The 25,764-nt window shown below is 32.4% G+C and overlaps 1 protein-coding gene across 4 annotated transcripts in view; it reads left to right on the top strand.

Moving 5' to 3' along the window:
* Positions 1–24,853, top strand: part of LOC111051416 (pickpocket protein 28) — a 47,135-nt gene extending 22,282 nt beyond the window's left edge. For all 4 annotated transcript variants that reach the window (XM_022337932.2, XM_022337931.2, XM_022337933.2 and 1 more), the window contains 6 exons: positions 360–579; positions 1,540–1,813; positions 4,515–4,571; positions 12,390–12,516; positions 23,813–23,904; positions 24,596–24,853. In XM_022337932.2, coding sequence (XP_022193624.1) covers positions 360–579; positions 1,540–1,813; positions 4,515–4,571; positions 12,390–12,516; positions 23,813–23,904; positions 24,596–24,768 — 943 coding nt within the window. In that variant the 3' untranslated portion in view covers positions 24,769–24,853. The remainder of the gene's footprint in view (positions 1–359; positions 580–1,539; positions 1,814–4,514; positions 4,572–12,389; positions 12,517–23,812; positions 23,905–24,595) is intronic.
* The last annotated feature ends 911 nt before the right edge of the window (positions 24,854–25,764 follow it).

The following is a 25,764-nucleotide window of genomic DNA, read 5'->3' as shown; positions in this document are numbered from 1 at the left end:
GGCCAAAGTTTCACCCCCTCCCCCCGGGCCACCCTGCGAGCCCGGTCAATTTTTTTTTTTAATCGACTTATTTTCGCGAGCTGACCCCGAATGTGAAGTCAAAAATCGGAAAAATCCATAAACAAAAAAGTTAAAAATTTTCGGGCGAGCGTAGCGCCCCTGAAAATTGTAAAAAGTAGATAAAAACCATCCTTGATGCGGATTTTATATCATGTTAAAATTTCAACTCAATCGGTCCAGTACTTTTGGAGTTTTTGCATTACACACAAACCAACATAACATTTTTATATATATAGATGTCTATGCAGTATAGATATTGTGAAGAATGAGTGGAAAATTCGATATATTTATGTTTGTAGTCGGACTATCAAATGGTGGGAAGACAAAAATGAGACATTTTTGAATAAGTGGAGCCTGGAGAATGGATACGAGTTGCCGGAAGATGACATCCATGTGTTGGAGAGTCTCTACCCTTTTGTCGCATTGGACGTGGGAGCCGACTTCGGTCTCAACATAAAGACTACATCAACTCTGCTCCACATTGTCAATAACTGTCCAAAAGTCGCTAATGGATTCAAGGTCAAATATTACTCTGAACTAAGTAAGCAATGATCTAAAGCCAAAGTTCAACGCTATGTAGGCTATTAACTACGGAATAGCAAATACATAAAAAACTGTAGCATCAAAATATTGTATGCTATATGGCTACCCTACCGGTATTGTGCATAAAATTTAGTATGTCTATGTATGTTCAGTTTGTATTCCAATATAGACGATAGTCGAAGAAACTCAATTATTTAATTGATAAGGTTTTCCCCGAAACTCAATTTTTAATGAAAAGGGTTTTTTTCTTTAATGATTCTTAATACTTGAAGTGACCTACAATTTATTCCAACTGGAAACTTTTGATGTTTTTGTGAGTTCAAAGTAATAACCATATGCCACCTATTTTTATAAAAATCCTCTCTTCTATCAACAAAAAAGAAATACTGAAGAAATAATAATTGTTAGGAATGTAAATATTAATTTCAACATCTGCCATTGAAAATTTCAGATTCCAATCATATTATATAAATATCATCTACCACACCAATGTAATAATTTTACTTATGCTAACAATTAAAGTACCCTAATACATTTAAAAGTAAAAAGCTAATACATTTTTTACTCATCGAATTAAAAGTGAATAATTGAGGAAAGACCGGAAATGGAGTGGGAATAGATGATTAGTTACTTCAGATATTTTTCTTTAGTGATATAGGTGTAGTTAGTTTGGGATATAAGTACATTAACCATTAAATTAATATTCTAATAATTTTTTTCAGTTGTTCCGGATTGCCATATTAACAATCTCACCTCCGGCAATATAGGCTACTCATATATTTTATAATTTGTATAATGTCACGTTATAATATACGGTATTATATTGTTTTAAAGCCTTGTAAATTGTTTGAATTGAAATGCTTCAACTCATAATGCGGTGTAACCTGTCTTATGTTTTTCTCAGCAATGAATATAATTTAATTAAATGATTTGCAGATAATCCTGCACAACCCAGTGGAGTTTCCGCATGCAAGACGCATATCGTACCGGTCGAACGTGAACGCGGATGTGTCGATATTCGTGCGACCCGAGTACATCACGACGCCCGATGAGCCGGTGCTCTACATTGAGCCGACCCGACGCAAGTGCTACTTCTCTGACGAACGCCAACTCAAGTATTTCCGCTACTACACGCAGGACAACTGCGCCGTTGAGTGTCTCACCAATGTCACACTCCAACAGTGCCAGTGTGTTGCCTTCTATATGCCAAGTCAGTACCACAACAATAATAACGCTCAATACCCGTACCTAATACGTATAATGATTGGTTTTTCTATGAATAAATAAATAAATAAATAATTTATAATAATAAATACATATTTTTCAATACTAATTAATAAAACTATGATTTATTTATTCACAATTTTACACCTGAAGTTCAAATTCAAATATATATTTATTCCTTCAAGTATTTACCATGAATAAACTCAATATTACGAAATTCCTCTACAAAGACTAATCGTCTGCGTGTGGAGGAGAGTTCCATAGACAACACAAGCATGCAATCACAAAATAAAATAATTATAATAGAAAAAGATAAGCTTGAGAATAAAATAATGATAATAATAAATTCAATACAAATTCAAAAAATAGTAAAATAAAAAATAATGCTTGATTAAGAAATAAAAGATAAAAGAATAATATTAACTAAAATTAGGATTGATTTTATTTCTTGAGCAGGCCAAGAAATCCTAGGGAATGAAGAAGGCTGTGAGTTTGCATCCTGCAATGCTGTATTTATTTTATAATGTAATGAATTGATAGAAAGGAAAGAAAATCAATATGATAAATCTTTTAATAGTTCTGGCTTTCTAATCGGATGTAACATGAGCGGAGCAGAGCTCCGTTATAACAGTTACATTTTAAACGTGATTAATTTCACGAGAACCAATCACAGAAGGCTTTTCCGAAAAAAATGCTTTTCTGATTGGTTCTCGTGTAATTTATCAAGATTAAAATTTCACCGGCTTTTGTGCAATGGGCACTAAGACTCAAATACAATAATTAATATTCAAAACTAATAAATACTGGACTAATGATGGGAATTAAAATCTTGGATTTTTTTTTTAATTGAAGTTGAGAAAGTGAAAGTGGTGATGGAGAGAACAATAAAGAAGATAATAAGAGAGTAAGATTGATTGCACTAAAGAGTTGTATTTGAATGAAGAATGATAAGATGAGTATGTTAATGATAAGTGCCAGTAAAGGAACTGTGTAAATAAGGGGGCAATTAGAGAGCCATAACACAAGTAATAGTGCATTGGGAAAGTACCTAGTAAATTGGATTGTACAAAATAAAAGCAAACTGCAAGTCAAAAGAGTAATATTCTACTGGGTTGCACCAACTCTAATTAACTATTATTTATTATTGCTATTTTCACAAACAAACACTGAATGAGAGAGAAAAACCAAGGATACTCCTTGTACTATTTCTCTCCCAAATTTAGATATTATTTTAACTTTGATCGTATAGACTAAATTTTTCTCCTAATTCTATGATATCCGGGTTTCTCAAAAGGGGTTTGCTCTACTGTGAAATTGTCTGGAATAGACCAATATGTAATTAGCTGGTTATTACTGTAATAGTGTGAAATTGGGTATTATTGTAGTTGTTTTTTGTGTGTCTTCTTTTCAGGTTATTGAACTGAATGAACTTTGAATCGTACCTACTTTGAGTTTTTGTGTGAGAATAATTGACCTTGTTTTTATTGAATTTGCTAACTCGTTGCTTAGTTGTCAAAATTAGAGCGATTTTCGTGCATTTTTCAAATACAGTTTCAATTTCATGTCGAAAAAGCCACTATATTTGAAATTTGAACGAGCATTGACCTTTTTGCAGCTTTGGCTTTTTGGCTGGAAGTTATGCTCAACGCTCGTGGAGGGGGAATAATTTTCAGTGAAAAAGCCACTGTTCGAATTGAGACGTAACCGGAAAAACTTCATGTGAAAGGTGTGCGAGCTCCGGTCCTCTGAATGGGTCTGTTTCCCATCCAGAGGGACAAATTGTAAAGTTTTTCGGTAATCAGTAATAATTTTGATGTAGTTGAAATCTGAATCAATTTGATAGAATCAGTAGTTGTAAAATTAGGAAATTATTTGTGCGTGTGAGTTCAAGTGTACTGAGTTTTCTTAAATCGTATATGAGTGTTTCTAAAGTGGGTTTGAATTGTTGAAATGGTGATGAGTGCCAAACTTTTGTTGTTTTCTTATTATAGATCAAAATTTAGTAACATAGAATTACCGAGACCCGAATTTAGTTGCAGCAAGTTAGCAAGTTCCCAAGTGTAGAAATTAAAAATTGAATATGCCCTCTGTCCAAAATCAATTACTGGGTAACTTTGTTTGAAAATTTGACATGTTACATGACTTTTATTTATTCGTTCTATTCAGAATTCAATTAACCTGAGGTTAATTTTTTGAAGTATTTTTCATTGACGTTCCTGGCTCGTAGTTGATAGTTGCTAGAATAGGTGACAATTAAATAATGATGATAATCTTTGCATTTCAATGAACGAATCCACTAAGCTCCCGACCAATCAAGGATTCAAACAGATGTTTGTTTAGTATATTATTTCAGCAAATATTATAGATGAGTAGAAACACCCCCTCCGCCGTTTGCATTTGGTGGCGTGCGGTGAGATAGTCTGCAAGAATGACTATCGAACCCTTTGTTTTCGAATATTTCACGTACCGGTATAAGATTTCTATTTTGGAAGATTAACCAAGTCATGAGACAAAGATATCACCGGTTACATTACATTCAGCTCAGTCAAATCCTGGAAGCAGCTCACGCGTGTAGGGGTTTATTAGATTACCTATCAAAAGTCAACAATTCGAAATCTTAATATTCAATGAAAATTTTTTGTAGAGCAGGCCTATTATGAAATAATATCTACTTTATTGTTTTCCAGCAACAACTCCAGTTCCGATATGCAGTGCCACTAATCAATGTTTCCGGAACGTAACAAGTAAGTATACCTATAGTCAAAAATTCAGAATATCGCATTCTGATGTTTATAAAAACACCAACACATTTCAAGCATGTTCCAACTTACTTTTTTGTTAAAATTGCAATTATCAATAGCTCTCGATGTCTTGATAATGAATAACGAGAAGAGGATGTTTCAAATGTAATTTATCCACACATTTTATAATAATAATAATAAATATCTTTATTTGCAATCGGGGCCACGCCCCATACAAAGTCACAATCATCATGATACTAACAGACAAAATACACAAACAATATGGAAACATTGATTATAATTACAAACAGGATTCAATTGAGTGAAACGTCATGATTAAATTGCTGCGATTGTTAAAAAGGCTCACTGCCGGCTCAACCTGTTATGCTTAGTATCTCTGATCTTATTTTGAGCGCCTCTACTGTAAAATTGTACACGGAATTTATTTTTTCTACACTCAAGTTGGATAGCAGTACCATTACTTTATCTGCGTCATTTACAATATTCTGAGTGAATTGCCTCCTGATGTGGCAATACATGGGACATACTAATAAAAAATGTTCTACGGTCTCATCAGTTTGAAAGTTGCAGATTGGACAGTGCTCTTTGCAATTTATCCAAATACCCTTCCCTTCAACCTACAGGTAAATACTCAGGTCGTTAGCCAATCTTAGTTGGGATAAACAACGAATCTTCGAGAAGGCCAATCTAAATCTGAACTGCTCACCTAAAATGAAATTTGGATTCAACTGCGTGTATCTGGGAGAGGATTGGGAATCGATGGCTCTACCTACATCTAAGTTGTACAGATTACCACAATATGCTTCTATAAGCTCCTCATAGCGTTGTTTCAAAGCATTCACATCAATACTATAATTCGTCCACAAATTTTCTGCTTAGGCATTGAAAAACTGGCTAATTTACCCAATTGAATCTGAGCTTTGAATTATCAATTCCTCCCTGCGCTAATTCTGATACCATAATATCGTAGCACTTCCTAGGGTATCTACTATTTGGCATTTCCAGTATTCGAATCAACCATTTGACGGCTTTACAGAACACAATGAAAGCCAATTTGAACCTTGCTGACTCAATACGGATTGCCCAGTCAGGAGTGCCGCCATTCAACAAAAGTAGACATTTGAAAAATTGACATTGAATTTTTTCTATGGATTCTATGCTGAACAGACCCCATATATTAGTTATATAATACTCCCGGTAATAAGACAGTCTCAAATAACTTTATTTTACTCTCCCATGTATTGCATTTCGCCTTAGCCAGAGCATATCTAATAGCTGCACCAATGCTCTTTGCCTTTGTACACATGGATGAGCAAAAATAATTGAATCTACCTGAGCTGGAGAACTCAACCCCCAAGTATTTATACGTTTTTGCGATTTCTATTTTGTCATTGAGGTAGTAAAAAGGTAAAAACTTCCCTAATCTTCCTTTGTGGAAAGGTATCACCTTTGTCTTATCCGTATTTATTTTTAATTGTATGCTCTCACAGTAGGTCTCCAAGCACCGAAGTTTTCTACGCATGTCTGAAGGACTGTCAGCCAAAATTACAATGTCGTCCGCGTACTGGAGCATGAATACATCAAACTGGCCATTCATATTTACACCGTGTAAACCCTGATTCCTGAAATAATCCTCTATATCGCTTACATAGAGAGAGAAGAGCAGCGGACTGATGGAATCGCCCTGCAAAACACCCCTCTCCCACACATTTTATTATATAATACAAGCAAATTATAAGAAAAATAATTTTTATACACAATTATTACAAACACTTGACTCTTGATTCAAATTATATTGTGAAAATTGTCCATAAAACCTTGCGCACGCCAGTGCGAACCGTTGCTAACACGCGGGATGGTGACGGGAGCGGAACGATATTGAAGCCGTGGTTTACGTTCGTCCCACGTGATAGCGACGATTCGCATCGATGTGCGCAATTTTTAATAGAAGCGTTTCACTATCTGTTTCACACATTGCTGAATCATTAGTTTATTAGAATCTGTCAAATATTATTCATTTCACAAATTATCGTTCTATTACGAATAGGAGCTAAAGTAAATTGAATATACCTACTAAATAAATAAATAAATAAGTAAATAAGTAATAGACCTACTAAGTAAATTGAATAGACCTATATTTATTTGATTTGATTAAATTTTCACCCTGGAGACTCTTTAAAGAGTATAGGAAATCGTCAAGGACTATTTGTCAAAAAAATAAAGGAATACATATAAACATATATTATATACATCACATTCCACAATGTACATTGCAATTTAATCCTCCCAAAAGCCTCATTCTCCATCCATAAATTCTTGAATACTGTAGTAAACCCCGTTTGCTCAATAGCTTTTTGAAAATATCCTCATTTTCTCTCAAAGCTGACGGCAGTTTACTCATAAATTTCATACCCATATAAGAAGGCTTATTTTCATACTGAGCTGTCCTGTGGTATTGTGCCGAAAATTTACTCTTATTTCTAGTGTCATAATTATGTATGTCACAGTTTCTTATAAATTTTGTATCTCTTATATACATGATCACTTCGAAAATGTACAGTGCAGGCACAGTTAGTAGTCCTAGATCTTTAAAATACTCTCTGCAGGACTCTAATGGCTTAAGACCTTTTATCGCTCTCACAGCTCTCTTTTGCATTCTAAAGATTCTATCTAAATTTTTGAGACTGGAGCCCCCCCAAACTAATATTGCATACCGAATATGTGACATTATGAGGGCATGATATACTGTACATGTTAAGATAGTGTTCCCAGTACTTAATCTTGAAATCTGCCTGAGTGCAAACACTCCAGATGATATTTTACAGCACAAATGATCAATATAGTTATCCGACGACAAGTTCTGGTCCAGCAAGACACCTAGAAATTTCACAGACAGAGGTTGTTCAACATTCACTCCATTTATTTGAACGTTTATCTCTTCAAGATCTCTATAATTATTTCTATGTTTGAACTGCAAGAACTGCGTTTTAGTTTCGTTCACTTTGAGGTTATGTTGACTGAGGAATTGGGCTATGGCATGTACATTGACAAAAGTATCTAATTCTAATTTCTCTGCATCCTTTGCTCTAAAGATGTAGGATGTGTTGTCAGCATACATCAAAACCTTACCACTTATTATTTGTGGTAAATCGTTAACATATAAAATGAATAATAATGGTCCGAGGATCGAACCCTGTGGTACACCTGTTTTTATTCTAAGATTATTTGATCTGTATTTAATTTTTTGCCCATTTTCCTCTCTAGTCATCTCCACACACTGACTTCTACCCACAAGATAGGATTTGAACCACTCAAGCTCCACATCAGTAACTCCCACATATTCCAACTTTTTCAACAAGATAGTGTGATCCACACAATCGAATGCTTTGCTCATAACGAGAAAAACTCCCACTGCCCTTTCACGATTATCCATTCTATCTATTACATTCTCCACAAGAGACGCAATGGCTGACCTGGTTGATTTATCCTTCTGAAATCCATGTTATTCTGATGATAAAATTCCATTTCGAAACAAATGCTCCACGAAACGAATTAACATTGCTTTTTCATAGATTTTGCCCAGTGCATTCCCTATAGTGATTGGTCGAAAATTATTTGCCAGATTTTCTTTGCTACTCTTGTGGATTGGCACTATCTTCGACTCTTTCAATTTCTGAGGAAATACACCACACTCCAAGGACTTATTCACCAATACTGTTAATGGAGCAATTAAATACTTTTTATAACAACAGTTGAGATCCCATCAAGACCAGTTGCCCTCTTACTCTTCAGGGAATCAATAATTTCGAGAATTTCTGTTTCTGTGAAAGGAGCAACAACCATCTTTTCAATATGGCTTGAGTCATTTTCTGTTTCAACACATGATAGGGTAAAACCATCCAAAACTGAGTCTTCAATGTTTGAGCCAACTTCCTGGAAGAACTTATTCAGATATTCACAAATCTCGTTTCCATCTTTCAAAACATTGCCCTCTTTTGTTTTCATACTACCAATGTACCTGTTACCATTTGTTTGCCTTGATCCGGTTTTTTCATCATTTATGATCCTCCATACACATTTATTCAGGTTGTTTGATGCACTCAAAGTATCCACAACGTAATTGCTTTTTGCTCTTCTTATCTCATTTGTATAGTGCTTTTCCAAGTTCATGTACTGTGGAATTTAGTTTTAGAAAAGAGTGGACTGTATAAATAGGAGAGAATAAATCGAATTCTGAAAATAGAGAAACAATGTGTCTTGACTGATTTGACACCTGACTGAAATTCCACATGAGTGCAGGAACCGTTGTGCATTCAAAAACCTGTGCACTGGAATGAATGCAAAACAGTTTTAGGCAACTCAGTATTAAAACTAATCAACAAAATGTAGGCTAAGGTGAAATGCCAAATGAAAAAGTAGGTTAGTAAAATACAAACTTTAATCAGCATTAAAGAATGTCAAATCACATGAACAAGAAATAAAAATTTGAATACATGGAATAACCCCTCAGGGTGATTGGTCGACATATAAATTGAGATAGAATTTAACTTTGTTATGAACAAGATTAGGATTAAGTTTGGAACAGGATTGAAGTACATGAACAAAACTTGAAAACGGTATTAAATGATTCTAGTAAAAAAGAACAAGTAAAAACAGTAATCTGAATACATGAACTGATTGCAATGTAACAATTTGAAATAGTAATCATTTGAAATAATTTGAATTTTAATTATCAAAGATTGACAGTAGAAAGTTATGAATATAACAGCAATGCACATAGAAAATAATCTATCTGGTATCAAAATGGAATAATGAAACAGTTACTAAATAAACGTTTATAGAATACCAGAGTCTATAATAAATAGTCTTTAGATTAAACCTACAATTGTCGTTTCTAATAACAAACAACACCTAGGAAGATTAAGATGTAAATATGTTGAATTGCAAGGCTTCAACATTTGAATTGGTTCGATACCAACAAAAGAAAACAGGTAGGTTAAAATTAACCATAAGGTTATATGAATAACAGTAGCCTGTACTGAAATAGTCTAATTGCAAAATGCAGAAACTAAGCTTTAGCAATAATCAAAAGAATAATAACAAAGAATTAAATAGGATTGATAATTGCAATGTTCACAGAACATTCATGAATTGATTACAAAAAACTGACAAACAATTCTTAAGAGCAATAACTCAAAAATAAAGTGAAGTTGATTATGAACAACCATGAATTCCCAACCTGAAAGATAAAAACAATAGATCAGGGCAGTATAAAAATACAAAGTAGATGATACAAAAATACTTAGCTGCGGAACATAATGCAAAAGCCAAGGTCCCGGTTTGGTCTAGGGCCTTCAAAGACAGCGTGAGCTTCCAATAGCTCGAATAGGCCAAAGTCAAGGTCCCGGTTTGGTCTAGGGCCTTCAAAGACAGTGTGAGCTTCCAATAGCTCAAATGGACACATCAGGAGAGAAACAAGATTCCAACTTGTTTGAAATGCTAATGAAACAGCAGCCAGTTGAAGAGGAAGAGTTTTCAATCAATGTTTTGAAGGATATATTTCCCAAGTTTGGAAATATTCAGTTGCAATATTTGTAAAATGCCATTTACAATTGAGAGTCACATTAATCAGTGATATTGGCAATATACCACAATAATTATCAATAGAATGAATGATGGGTAAACTTTCAGTCCCACAATGCAAGCACAGAATTACTGAACAAGGTTAGCACTTAATGTAAAAACAAGAGTCTGCAATATGTAAAACAAATTTAAACTTGTAGACAGACGCGGTGACGCACACAAGCAGCCATTTTGAGAATGCCGTAATGGAAATAAAATATGTAAAATTGAAACAAGTGTTCAAGTCTTGAAAAACTAATAATAGTTCCACAGAACCAGTCGAGAATATCCAACAATTGAAATAAACAAACAGGGTGAGGTGAAAACTATTTTCATGAGAGATGAGAGTTCAAATTGTAACTTATATATTGTAGAAGAAAGTGCACACACAAGCAAGAGTTTCCGAACACGTTGAAAATTAAAATTGAAATAACAAATGAACTAATTGTCCGAATTCCAAGGTTGATGGCTCCAAAGAACCGATGAAATGTCTCCAACAAATAAAAAAGCAAAACAGGGCGAGGTGAAACTATTTTCACGAATAAAGTAGAATAAATGGAGACACACACGAAGTTGCTGCTAGACAGCCAAACGATGAACAGTGAAGACAGGAAGTGGATAGCAAGCAGGTGCTACCTAGATCAAGAAATCACCAATAAAATTGATGTTTAAAAAGATGCAAAAATATCCGGAAGCTGAACAACAAATTGACAAATACAATAATAAAATGACAAAGGCTTCAGAACATATCCAAAAACTAGAACAAAGATAAATAAAATATGCAACGAAAATGCACAGTATCAGGTCGGCAGTGGACCACTAGCGCTCCAGCTGCAAAGATACAAACTAATAAGTACCGCACAGAGAAACATGACAATACAAAATCAAAAATCAATGAAAAAGATTGTTTGAAGATGGAGAATAGTTTTAACATGTACTCTCTCTCTCTTTTGTTGCATCTCTACTCTGAGAATAATTTGAAAGCATTTCTTACATCCTGCCTCAATTGTAATATATCCTCAGTGATCGACTTATTTTTATTTTCCGTACAGCTCATTTCAATTCTCTTTATTGGACAAGAAACATTGAAATAATAATCAAGCTTTTTTGAAAATTCCAAAAACTGATTGCTTGGATCAACCTCACTATACATACTTCTCCACTTCTCTCTGGATAAATGGTTATTAAGACAGTTCAGGTTACTTGTAGACATTTCTCTAATTTCTTCAATACATCTTTTCATTTTTTCAGCTACATACAAACCACTGGTCACTTTCAAAAACTGAAATGTGTGATCAGATAGTTCAGAGCTTCTCACTGCCACTTCACAGTCATTTATGTTGGTGATTATATTATCGATTATTGTTTGTGAGTTTCTAGTGATTCTAGTGAACTTATTCACTTTTATGGTAAGATTATTCACAGTAAATATGTCTCTAAACGTATCACTCATAGAGCTCTTCACATTCAGATCCACATTGAAATCGCCAGCAATTACTATATTATCATACTTGTTTGTCAGATCATGCAAAACTGTATCAATTCGATCACAGAAATTATTCCACTCTCCATTTGGTGATCTGTATACTCCAACAATCACAAACTTCTCTCTACCTTTTCCTATTTCCACTCCAGTTATTTCCATAAACGAAAGCCAGAAATCATGAGTAATAGTTGAGGAAAAATTGATTGAAAATTCATTTTAGAAATTTTAAGAGCGTTTATACCATTAAGAGGAGAAATGTTTTGTGTTTAATGAAATGAAATTATTATATTTTAGTTGAGAAGTTGTTTCAAAATAGTTATAATTAATTATACAAAAAGTTTACAGTTTATAGGTTAGAAGCTACAACGAGAAGTCAAAGATTCAATTTCTACAGGATAAAAACGAAAAACAGTTATCTTATCTGTGGCCGGGCAAGCAGCTACGAAAACAACCCGTTCATCACCACGGCTCGAGCCGAACTGACGAACTTAGGATTATTTCGTTCATCTCCTATATTAGACACAATCTACAACTCAAATTTATTAAAAGAACTAAGAATATTAATTAAAGAAAATGAAGTTGCTTCAATTTCATTTTGTATCATATGTTGAATAGAAATTGAATCAACATTAGGTACTGTAAATGTGTTTTTGAGTGAATTATTATCTAACATGCCAATGATGTGTTTTCAGAATTGATGGTGAAAAACCAGATTGAAAAGACAGTTTGCAGTTGCTTGCCAGCTTGCACCGAATTGAGTTACACCGTCGAGAATTCTCACACCTATTCCTCAGAGACTACGGCCAAGAGCTCAATAAGGTATTCAAAAGTCAAAATTAAATATGAATTTACTCATATCTTATCAAATTATTCTGATTTGTTCACTGTAAAATAATAAGACAAAAAATGGTTTGGATAAGGTAATAGTTTTCACAATAGGGTGAGAAAAGTACACCATTTTTAAATTCTACAATAAATACTACTACCCGTACAATATATGAATACTTGAAAACTCATATAAAACATTAATGTCAATATGTGTTAGATGAATTTGAAATTGAAATTTATGATTTTGCGTTATAATGTCGTAACAGAATAAAAGGAATAACTGAGCTATGACCTACTGGTAAAAATTTATGATTATAGACAATTATTTTATCCTATATAATAGGGTACCGTATTCTAACATCAAATTTAAATATGTATTTACTATTATTTTATTTCATATGTTATAATAAAACTAGACTAGTGACCCCCTGGGTTGGAGAACTCGCTCATGAACTTTTGTATTGTAATATTTGAAACCAGCAGCAACTTTTAATTATACAGAGTTGGAAAAAATTATGGAAACAGCTGAATTTTTTTTTCACAAGAATAATTTGACAGTAGGTTCCATTGGGGATACTATTTGAAATGGAAAATCACTCTGTCGCTTCAACAATTTTGTCCCTCATATCAATCCATTTTTTAAAATGAGAAGGTGGTCATGTGATACATGATTTCGATACAGAGTTCCAAGAGAAAATGAATGGCAAAAACCACAAATTGATATCTCAACTCGTATCAGGTTTTTACTTTCCTTGCCGTATTACCATAAAGTAAGGAAAGTATTGATTTCCAAAAAAAATTAAGGTACCCCAATTTCTAAATGTTTATACGTTTCAAGGACCCCTAAGTCCAAAAAGTGGTTTTTGGGTATTGGTCTGTCTGTCTGTCTCTGTGTGTGTGTGTGTGTGTGTGTGTGTGTGTGTGTGTGTGTGTGTGTGTGTGTGTGTGAGAGAGAGAGTATGATTGTATGTATGTTTGAGTACACGATATCTCATCTGTCAATTAACGGATTGACTTGAAATTTGGAACGTGAGGTCCTTACACTATAAGGATCCGACACGAACAATTTCGATCAAATGCAATTCAATATGGCGGCTAAAATGGCAAAAATGATGTCAAAAACAGGGTTAATCGCGAATTTCTAAAAAAACGGCTCTAACGATTTTGATCACATTTATACCTAAAATAGTCATTGATAAGCTCTATCAACTACCTCAAGTACTATACATGTAAAAATTTCAGGAGCTCCACCCCATCTATGCAAAGTTTGATTTCAGATTTCCAATTAACAGGCTTCAGATACAATTAACAGGCTTCAGATACAATTTAAACGAAAAATTTGAAGTGGAAAAGATTGCGTGTGGGGATCTCTACAATTAATGTCTAGTAACATTTTTACCTAATATTGAAAATGAGCTCGAAATTCGAAAAAAATGTGATTATTCAAATGCAAACTTAATGAGAGAGGCAACTGTTGATTCCAATGCATTCTTTAGGTACCTTGGTTTATTCTATTAAATCATTCACTGGAAGAGATAGCAGAATGATCAGTTGATTGATTTTAAATTATAATTGAAATTTTCATAACGACAAGGAAAGTTGTGTGAGTGCACCACACCAGATTTTTACTTTCCTTGCCCTACTACCATAGGTAAGGAAGGTATTGCTTTCCAAAAAAAATTAAGGTACCCCAATTTCAAGTTTTCTATACGTTTCAAGGTCCCCTGAGTCCAAAAACATGATTTTTGGGTGTTGGTCTGTGTGTGTGTGTGTGTGTGTGTGTGTGTGTGGTGTGTGTGTGTGTGGTGTGTGTGTGTGTGTGTGTGTGAGAGAGAGAGTATGATTGTATGTATGTTTGAGTACACGATATCTCATCTGTCAATTAACGGATTGACTTGAAATTTGGAACGTGAGGTCCTTACACTATAAGGATCCGACACGAACAATTTCGATCAAATGCAATTCAATATGGCGGCTAAAATGGCAAAAATGATGTCAAAAACAGGGTTAATCGCGAATTTCTAAAAAAACGGCTCTAACGATTTTGATCACATTTATACCTAAAATAGTCATTGATAAGCTCTATCAACTACCTCAAGTACTATACATGTAAAAATTTCAGGAGCTCCACCCCATCTATGCAAAGTTTGATTTCAGATTTCCAATTAACAGGCTTCAGATACAATTAACAGGCTTCAGATACAATTAACAGGCTTCAGATACAATTTAAACGAAAAATTTGAAGTGGAAAAGATTGCGTGTGGGATCTCTACAATTAATGTCTAGTAACATTTTTACCTAATATTGAAAATGAGCTCGAAATTCGAAAAAAATGTGATTATTCAAATGCAAACTTAATGAGAGAGGCAACTGTTGATTCCAATGCATTCTTTAGGTACCTTGGTTTATTCTATTAAATCATTCACTGGAAGAGATAGCAGAATGATCAGTTGATTGATTTTAAATTATAATTGAAATTTTCATAACGACAAGGAAAGTTGTGTGAGTGCACCACACCAGATTTTTACTTTCCTTGCCCTACTACCATAGGTAAGGAAAGTATTGCTTTCCAAAAAAAATTAAGGTACCCCAATTTCAAGTTTTCTATACGTTTCAAGGTCCCCTGAGTCCAAAAACATGATTTTTGGGTGTTGGTCTGTGTGTGTGTGTGTGTGTGTGTGTGTGTGTGTGTGTGTGTGTGTGTGTGTGTGTGTGTGTGTGTGTGTGTGTGCGTGTGTGTGTATGTGTGTATGTCTGTGAACACGATAACTCCATCCCTAATTAACCGATTGACTTGAAATTTTAAACTTAAGGTCCTTATACCATGCGAACCCGACAATAAGAAATTCAATAACATTCAATTCAAGATGGCGGAAAAAATGGCGGATAATTACTAAAAAACCATGTTTTTCACGATTTTCTCAAAAATGGCTCTAACGATTTTCTTTAAATTTATACCATTGTAATATTACATTTTTTCTTGATTAAAATTGAATCTTCAATTTGAGATCTATAAAACTTGATAGTAAATATCAGAGTAATCGATATGCGGACAACTTTTAACTGAGAATTTATCATAAATAATTGTGTTGCACATTCCATGGTATCACCGAAACAGAGTTAACAGAATTAACAGATCATTATAAATAGCATAGAGGATAAATAAATTTAAAATAACAGTTTCAAAATAAAGTTTTATTGAGAACAAATGGAAAATGTAAATTCTAAACTTGTAATTTATATTTTTTTGGAATTTAATATTGATGGCGTGTTCATAACGTCGTCACTGTTTTTGGCTTCATCTAAAATGCTATCTTTGTAGCCCTTCTCTAAAAAATGGTGGCTGGCTATGCAAAGTGTTTTGTGCTCTCTGAATATTTTTCTGTTTAATTGAAATTTATAATGTTTTAATTTGAGATTTGAACAGTTTTATGGTGTTCTAATTTTGTATAATTTTGATTTGTGTGTCTACAAGCCTATAGCCATTGTTTTCAACTATATAAATGGATAATTATTTTAGCTTGTAATGATGCTATATGTTTAAGTGTGGTAAGGTATTGTTTTGTGGATTTGTGTTGTATATTGCCAAAATTCTTATGAAGATTATAAGTTGATTTGCTCTGAAAACTGGATTTCCTATTCATTAGCAATAGATCCATTCATAACTTATCAAGAATTTACCATTTTGGAGCCGATAACTTTCTTTAGGTTAATAGGTGAAAAATGCTATCCAACCTATTTAGGATAAATTGATAGCACGGCAAATGGTACGCCCTGGTGTGGGACCAAAACTACAAAATATATCCCTGGTTATAAAAAAATTGTTGGTAGGATAGATATCTTGATGGATTGTGAATGGGAGATGCTGCTGAGTGGGAAATCGGTTCGAGAAAGTTCAGGTTCTAATGAGTAAATATTTTTTACGCAGTAGCAAGATGGAGAACAATAAAAATAATGAAGTTTTATTCAGTAAAAACATTCAAAACTTAGATGAAGAATCTCAAGATCTAGACCTAACCTTAAACAATGACTCAAACGATAGTGTAGCTGTAAGTGAAAACGTTTCAAATGTAACAATTCATGAGGAAGTAGTAGAAATATCAAATGAAACAAGTATGGTAGGAGCTAAAAATGATCTAAATCTTATAGCATTCTTAACATAAAAGTTTGATAGACAAAATGCTAGATTTGATGAGCTAAATGCTAGATTTGATGAGCAAAATGCTAGGTTTGATGAGCAAAATGCTAAGATTGATAATTTGAAACAAGATCAAAGTGCTAGGTTTGATGATATGAAGCAAGAATTTGATAGCATAAGACTAGAGCAGGTTAATCCAAAGCAGAAAATTAAAGAGATAAATGATACATTAAGTAAAAATCACAAAGAAATAGGTCATCTACAGCAGAAAACTAATGATCTTGGAATATCAATGTTAGATGTAGAAAAATCAATGCAAAACAAAATCATTCAAGTTTCTGATAGGGTTGATGAAGTTAATGAAAGAGTAAATAAAAATAGAATCATAGTTGAGCAACAAAATATGACACAAGATGCTTTCAATGTAGAAGATAATAAAAGTATTAAGCATGTTGAAAAAGAGGTTGTAGAATTAAACGAAAAAGTAGACAGGGAAATCAAGGTATTATCCTCTTTGAAAATAGATTGTCAAGAAAATACAGCTGCTATAACTGTGGTTAGGAAAAACATAAATAAAATTAACATGTCAACAAAACCGATGTGTGCACATCTTGTTTTTAAGTATATCAATTATCCTGTAGAAAATAAGTTTGAACTTGAAGAAGAAAGTATCAGAAACAAACAAATACTGTACAGAATAAAGAATAGAGGTGTCATCAGAAGATTAAAACAGAATATGCATAGTAGACCCAAGTATAAATTCAAGGTTGATGATCTAGTTGTAATTCGAAATTACATTTTGTCGAGCAAGCTGAAGAAGTTTTCTGCCAAGCTGTGTCCTAAATATCGTGGACCTTACATAGTAAGAGATGATCTCAATAAAGGGTGTTTCAAACTTAAAGAGATAAGTACAGGTAAAATTATGAGAGTCAATCAATATATGATGAAGAAATACCATCAGAAAGCACACAATGATTAGGAATCCTGTGTTATGCCGGGATTCAGAATAGCATAATCACTACGCAGTGTATGGTAAGAGTCCATAATTGTGTCTTTTTTCTTTCCTGTAGCCTATTTTTCTTGGCCCTTAATCGTTTCAAATTTCGATTCTTTCCTGTCTTTGTGTAATGTTCAGTAAATTTCTTCTATGATGCATATCTTAACCAATCTTGTCCATAGTCATTTAAATTTGTATTTTTTCTGAAATAATTTTGGAAGTTAAAATAGTAGCTTATTTTCCTAATCATTAAATTGTTGATAAAACTTAACTTTTCTAAAATCTATCTGTTGTAGTGTAAATAATTGTTTGCTTGCGGTATATTTTTTCATCATATATTACATATTTTAATTATGTCTATTTTTTGTCAGGTATCATATTAGGTAACTAGGTTTTTCAGAGCAAATTATGTCCCATTTTCTCATCTTTCATTGCATATCGTGCCATAAGCCATATGTAATTAGGTTATAGTTTTCTTCTGGGCTTTTAACCCATTTTGCAATTTTTTTATTTGTAGTATATTTTTATTAAATATACTTCCTTATGAAAGTTTAGTACTGACATGTAGGATAGGATCTAATTAATCTTTCTTTTCCTTGTATTATTTAGGGAATTTATTTACCCAATTTTCTTTTTCTCTTATTTGTATTTTTTAGGGAACTTATTTTCCCATTATCCATCTTGATTGTCTTTGTATTGTAATCTTGAAATGGTTTGTACTTATTATACAGTCTTCAAATTCTAAAATTATTTAAAAAATAAATGGTTCAATTTAGAACATGCTGAAATTTAATCTTATGCATAAATTCGTTTCTTATAATAATAAAACTTCAAAATTTGAAAGTATTAATGAATTGTGTCGCCATATATATGAGATGTTCAATATAAATAAAAGTTAACTTGAATAATAATGTTTCCATTAAATAAAAACGTCTTGTCATATTATTAATTGAAATGAGTTAAAGGTTAAAATTTCTCTAAAGTTTTTGTAATTGATGTCTTTTTCTAAATTTAAAAAAAACTGTTTGTTCTATAAATTTTGATATGATTGATTATCGTTTGAAATGGATGCTGGAGTGTATGTAGAATTTTTTGTGGGGTTTGTTGATTAGAATTTTGCTGGTATGTGATTGTTTTTTGAGATGGAAACCCATTATTGCCTAAAGAAGGAATAACAGAGGTTATGACTTAGAGTGGCAGTAATGAGATAATATTTTTTGTGTTGATTACTTATGTTGATTGCCATAGATGCAGATGATTACTTATGAATATTGATTGCCTTTGAAGCAAAATATTATTGATGTTTTGAATGATTTCTTGTTTAATGATTGATAGTAAAGTTTTGTCATGAAATGTAGTTTGTGTTTAGAACATTGAAAAGACGAAATAAACTATAGTATCCGATAAATGATGATTAATAATATTAAATATTTTGCTTTTTATACAATATTCGAACAAAAATTTAAAAAAAATTTATAAATTTGTCTACATTAATAATTTTGAAACCCTGAATGATAAATCATAAATGTGAAATGCTATAATTGAAATGTTATACTAAATGATAATGAAATGCAGATATATTATGAAATGATTGTGAATAGAAGACCAATTGTCTGAATTTATTGAAATATTATTGAAATTATTTTTGTTGTGATGATCTGATGTTTTTTACAATTTTGATAATGATACAGAGTGTTATGAAATTTATGTAACATGTATTTGTTTATGTTCTAAATTTTGAAGAATGGATTAAATTTATTTATTTGAACAGTGAATAAATGGAAATGAAATTATTTTTTATTAAAATTTTGTAATTGATATCTCTATAGAGTTTGAGGAAATTTCACAATTATGTATTGCTGACTGTATAAGATGTTAACAATAAATTCCATTTTTTATATTGATTATATACTTGTAAATAATTTTCATGTATATTAGATTGTATTGGTAGCCTAATCAAAATTTTCTTTTTAGTTTATAAGCATTTTAAAATAACAGGTACAGCATGGACATTAACATCAAAATAATTATCACATGAATCTCGAAATCAACAACAAGTGAATGCCATGAAGAGTGTTAAGAACATTTGGGTGATTTTCGAACTAGTGTGACTCATTAATTGAATATCTACACCAATATCTACGCTGATGCCTACACCAATGCCAACGCCAATATCTACGCCAATGCCAATGCCAATATCTATGCCAATATCTACACCAATAACTACGCCGATATCTACACTGATGTCTACACCAATGTCTGCGCCAATTTCGAAGCCAATGCCTACGACAATGCCGATGCCAATGCCTGCGCCAATGTTGATGCCAATGCCTACGACAATGCCAATGCCAATTCCGACACCAATGCATACGCCAATGACAATGCCAACACCTATTGCTGACCATGTAACTCAAACTTCAACACTACCACATTACCTGGAGGTAATTGTCATCCATGTTCACATTCGCAACTTTGAATTCAGAATAACAGTCACAGTATCATGAAAGAAATTGATTCAAAAAAAATCCTCTCCTAAATTATTCCTGTATGCAGAACTCTAAACCTTGAAAGCTGAAAATATCAAAAAACCAAACCTTACCTAAATTAATCCTCACCTAAAGTTAATCCTGTATGCAGCGTCTATCTCTTTTCCAAAAAACAAATTACATTGTCATTTCAAGCCTGAAATGTACATTGTATAATTATATGATACAAAATTTATGTGACTCTGTATTGAGTTTGGTATGCAGCCATCTACTACAAGCATGAGGCAATGCTAACTGATATGTCACCTGTATTGAGTTTTGTATGCAGCCGTCTACTACAAGCATGAGGCAATGCTAACTGAGATGTCACCTGTATTGAGTTTGGTATGCAGCCGTCTACTACAAGCATGAGGCAATGCTAACTGAGATGTCACCTGTATCGCGTTTGGTATGCATCAGTCAACTACAAGTATCAGCCGAACACTACAAGTATTCGGATCAGCCCAACATTGATGTCATCACACTGGAGTCACACTTAACTGAAATTCATACTGAGTGCCTTAATGGACTGTATAACAAATTTGCATCGATAAAATCAACCACATCAATAGTGAAAGAAATGAACATTTTTTTGATTTATTGAAATTTTATGTGAAAATTAAATGTAACAATTCATCAATTCATTTTAAAAAAAAATTTTTTTTGTTCAACATACTAAATTTTCATGCAATAAAAAATTGAATTTTTCTATCTATTAAATTTATGGGCAATTTCAAAAACTATTCTTTATATATATTAAACTTTCTGTTGAGATATTTTCCTTAAATTATAAAGCTAAATCAAAAGTAATTTTGATATTCTATACTTTGAAATATTGTTTGGAAATGTATAACAAATGCTATTGATGAATTTTTATAATAATTTTCAATATTATAGGATGACATGTAATGTTTTTATAGGAAAAATTGTTACTGTTCTCGAATTTAATTTCAACAATTTCCATTTGTTTCAATATAATTTTTTTCTTTAAATTCTCAAACAGTAAATTTTTTTATGTCAAGAGGGGGGTATTTGTAATATTACATTTTTTCTCGATTAAAATCGAATCTTCAATTAGAGATCTATAAAACTTGATAGTAAATATCAGAGTAATCGATATGCAGACAACTTTTAACTGAGAATTTATCATAAATAATTGTGTTGCACATTCCATGGTATCACCGAAACAGAGTTAACAGAATTAACAGATCATTATGAATAGCATAGAGGATAAATAAATTTAAAATAACAGTTTCAAAATAAAGTTTTATTGAGAACAAATGGAAAATGTAAATTCTAAACTTGTAATTTATAATTTTTTGGAATTTAATATTGATGACGTGTTCTTAACATCGTCACTGTTTTTGGCTTCATCTAGAATGCTATCTTTGTAGCCCTTCTCTAAAAAATGGTGGCTGGCTATGCAAAGTGTTTTGTGCTCTCTGAATATTTTTCTGTTTAATTGAAATTTATAATGTTTTAATTTGAGATTTGAACAGTTTTATATTGTTCTAATTTTGTATAATTTGATTTGTGTGTCTACAAGCCTATAGCCATTGTTTTCAACTATATAAATGGATAAGTATTTTAGCCTGTAATGATGCTATATGTTTAAGTGTGGTAAGGTATTGTTTTGTGGATTTGTGTTGTATATTGCCAAAATTCTTATGAAGATTATAAGTTGACTTGCTCTGAAAACTGGATTTCCTATTCATTAGCAATAGATCCATTCATAATTTATCAAGAATTTACCATTTTGGAGCCGATAACTTTCTTTAGGTTAATAGGTGAAAAATGCTATCCAACCTATTTAGGATAAATTGGTAGCACGGCACCATGGATCAGCCCTATCAACAGTCTTATGGATCAGCCTTATATTCATCAGCCCTATCAACTGACATGAGTCTCATTTCAGGGAAAATTGCAGGAGCTGCGTAATATTCTCGAGAAAAATGGCGGATAATTACTAAAAACCATGTTTTTCACGGTTTTCTCGAAAACGGCTCTAACAATTTTCTTCAAATTTATACCATGGGCTATTTATAAGCCCTATCAACTGACATGAGTCTCATTTCTAGGAAAATTGCAGGAGCTGCGTAATATTCTCGAGAAAAATTGCGGATAATTACTGAAAAACCGTGTTTTTCTCAAAAATTACTTGACTGATTTATTTCAAATTCATACTCTGTATAGTTATTTATCAGCTCCATCAACTGGCATGAGTCTCCTTTCTGGGAAACTAATGGGGGGTTCACCCCATCCTTGAGAAATGGACTTTGTAACCTCCTTCTCGTGCATGAGGTAGGTAGGTAGAGCAGTCTATAAAAATAACATAGTCGAGATATTTCATCTGTAGAACAGCTGTTTTGACGACTTTAAAAAAATCATCGGATTTTACAATTTACACAAATGAAAAAGTACTCTGAAAACAATTATATACACACATATACAGTAGTCTGATCGTAGTTTCAAATAATTATGTTGCCGCCAATCGTCATTATGTTATTTCTCTAAATTATTGTCGTTTAAGAATGAGGCTCCCAGTTTAATGAGCAAGGAAAGTTGTGTGAGTGTACCACACCAGATTTTTGATGTAGGTAAACATTGTAAATTATGTTGTATATTAACCAGCTGAAATCAGCGCATGAAGGACTGTCTGTGTGATAGCTTCCAAATAGCCTCAGCAGATCTTATGAATCAATGAATGGAAAAACTGTTGAAATTGCAATGAATTCTTCAGCTGACTAAATGATGAATCAAAATCATTTTTTCTTCTTATGCACTTTCAATGTTATTTTTATATCCTGAAAAAGGACGAAGGAGTGGGTCAATTTTGTTGTCCAAATAACATGACCTGTAAAAAGGCTCCAAGAATACGTGTTCAAAATTTGAAGCTGATCGATCAATTCTCTCTGAAGCTAGTGTAGAACATACAAACAGACAGACAACAATTTTGGCCTTCAAAAGTGAGAACTCGCTAACGCTCGTTCAAAAAAGGTATTACGTTTTACCATAGAGGAAAGATATGATAACCTTGTATCCATAATCAAAGGTTTTACTATGGTAGTTACGTTTTTATGTTAATTTCGGACATCAAGCGCCATCTTCAGTGTACAGAGTTTGGATAACTTTTTATACTCTGCACGTATTCAATAATTACCGTATTTTTCTTACTTGAATCTTGCTTGCTGTACTTGTACTTTAGTAAATAGAAATAATTCTTCAATGTTGTTTTCCATCACGAACTGCTTATTATTAAATCACTTTTTGCTATTAGAAAAAACGACTAGCAGTCAGATTTTCTACAATAAATGAATTATTATTGATAACAAGAAGATGGCGGACCTGCCGAAAGATCTCGTTGTCACAGTGAGTAATTAATTCATTTATTGTAAAAAATTCTGACTGCTAGTTGTTTTTTGTAATAGCAAAAATAAATAATTCATTTCCCTCAAAATTGTTTCCCAACTTTGAGGCTATGTAAAATTATTTTAAATCAAACCTTTTTATTTATTTTGCTGAAGATCGAATTGCTTTTACTATTTTCTTCTATACTCTTTGATTTAAAATACCAACTAATTCCTAAATCTAATTAGAATTGATATTTATGGTGATCTCTATTTTCAGCAACAACACAGGTTCTGTGAATGTTGTATTCACGGAGGCTTACTTCATAACAAAAGAGAGGAAAGAGCTGTATGGAAAAACTGAATTCCTCTGTAAGTGCGGCAATATAATTATTTACTACGGTACATATTAGAACATCATAATATTATATTATATACTTAATTATTTTGAGATACCAAGGACTTATTGTTGATTTCTTCAATGTAGGCTACCTTTAAATACTTACCTTTCAAATTTCAAAGCTTTCAGTTTTTGGCAGCTAAAGAACAGGAAATAATCAACTGCACCTTATAATATAGGAGATCTATAAAGAATGGAGAGCCAGAGAATTTGATGGAGTCTATATCCAGGTGTCACTCAGATAAACTTAAAGTAAAAGTAAATTCGTATGGCTTACGAATAAACGTTCAGGAGGTCACCCCGACAAACAGCATTATAAGGAGGTAACAGCTAGGTTGTCGGGTTGACGTGAGCTTGCAAAACTGTTATCACAAGAAATCATCATACAGTCTGGCTCCTCCACTGAAAATGACATTACACAGTATATTTGCCCTCAACTATGTGATATCACACACTTACGTAGAGGTAGACCCTATAGAGATGACAGTATGTCGGGGTGACACCAAAACGGCGTCTCAATTTTATAATATTGGAGTTTCCAGTTTAGTTCAATTAATAATTAAAAATAAGGAGTCTACAGCAACAAAAACTGTAAGCATAATTATTGACAAGTTGTAGTTGAAAATGAGTAGCTGTGAAGTGGATGCTTTTGTTTGTTGACAGCTAACTGTGGAGGAACCCTTGGTCTGTTTCTGGGGTTCAGCGTTCTCAGCCTAGTGGAAGTCATTTACTACATTTCGTTGTATTTTTCCAACAAACGACGTATTCTACTATCACAGGCACCATCAATGGCTTCACTAGACATCACTCAAATTAAGAGGAGGCAGACATTGTGATTCTGAATTGTTTAGTTCAACATCTTGTGATTGAATAATGTATGTTAAATCACTTATAAAAAATATAAATGGGTTTGAATATGTATCAAGTTTTTATTTTATTAGCTGACATGTTTTGAGCGAACCTCGGGTGTATGCAAATAACAAAAGTCAAGACTAGTAATTTAATAAATATGTAGATTATCGATAAACATATTAATTAATTATTCTCTTATTTGCTTGTCATTCGCTACATAACTAAATTTTAAAATATTTTATTTAATCAACTGGAATATTATTACCATAATTCTTTCAATGATCACGTTGTACTTAGTCCGCCATTCTTCTTCTGTTATAACATTAAATATACAGTTGTAAAATTTTTGTTGCGATGTTTTTGCAATACTTGGTTATAACATTATTTTCTATTAATATTTTATTGTTTGAGTCAATTTGCTGACGTCTTCATACCGAAGTGAAACAGTGAGTTTATACGATACTTTGATACTGAATTTACAACATTTATTAAATTATTGTATTTACTTTATTTGTAATATCACTTGAATTAATTACTGATTAATTATCACTCGACTTATAAAAAATAGGAAGCTACTCTTACGGTATTGAGAGGATAACTGGATCACTGAATCATATAACTAATAGCATTGTTATGCATTGTAAAAAATGTTCAATTTTTGATTAAATGATTGATGTGGTTTTCCAGCAGATTTAAAATGGGTGAATTTGATGTTCAGACATTCCTATTTCGGCCATTTTATATCAGTCAGATAAGAATAATTAAAAAAATGAAAAAAAACTAAAAATAGGGGAATTTCGAACATATTTTCAGTAGTTTGAGGAAAAAATATAAAAGCTATAAATACCATAATATAATTATTCTAATGGGAAATAATCAAGCAAAAGTACAGTATTTTTATAAAATAAATTTTATTTTCAAAATAATAGTTTACTTTTACAACAGAACAATATTATTGCTTTCAAGTCTATATAATATTA

This window comes from Nilaparvata lugens, chromosome 7, assembly GCF_014356525.2.
Source record: "Nilaparvata lugens isolate BPH chromosome 7, ASM1435652v1, whole genome shotgun sequence".
NCBI classification, from domain to species: Eukaryota; Metazoa; Arthropoda; class Insecta; order Hemiptera; family Delphacidae; genus Nilaparvata; species Nilaparvata lugens.
Note: the sequence above shows the minus strand (reverse complement) of the source record. Positions and strands in the feature narration are given on the sequence as shown.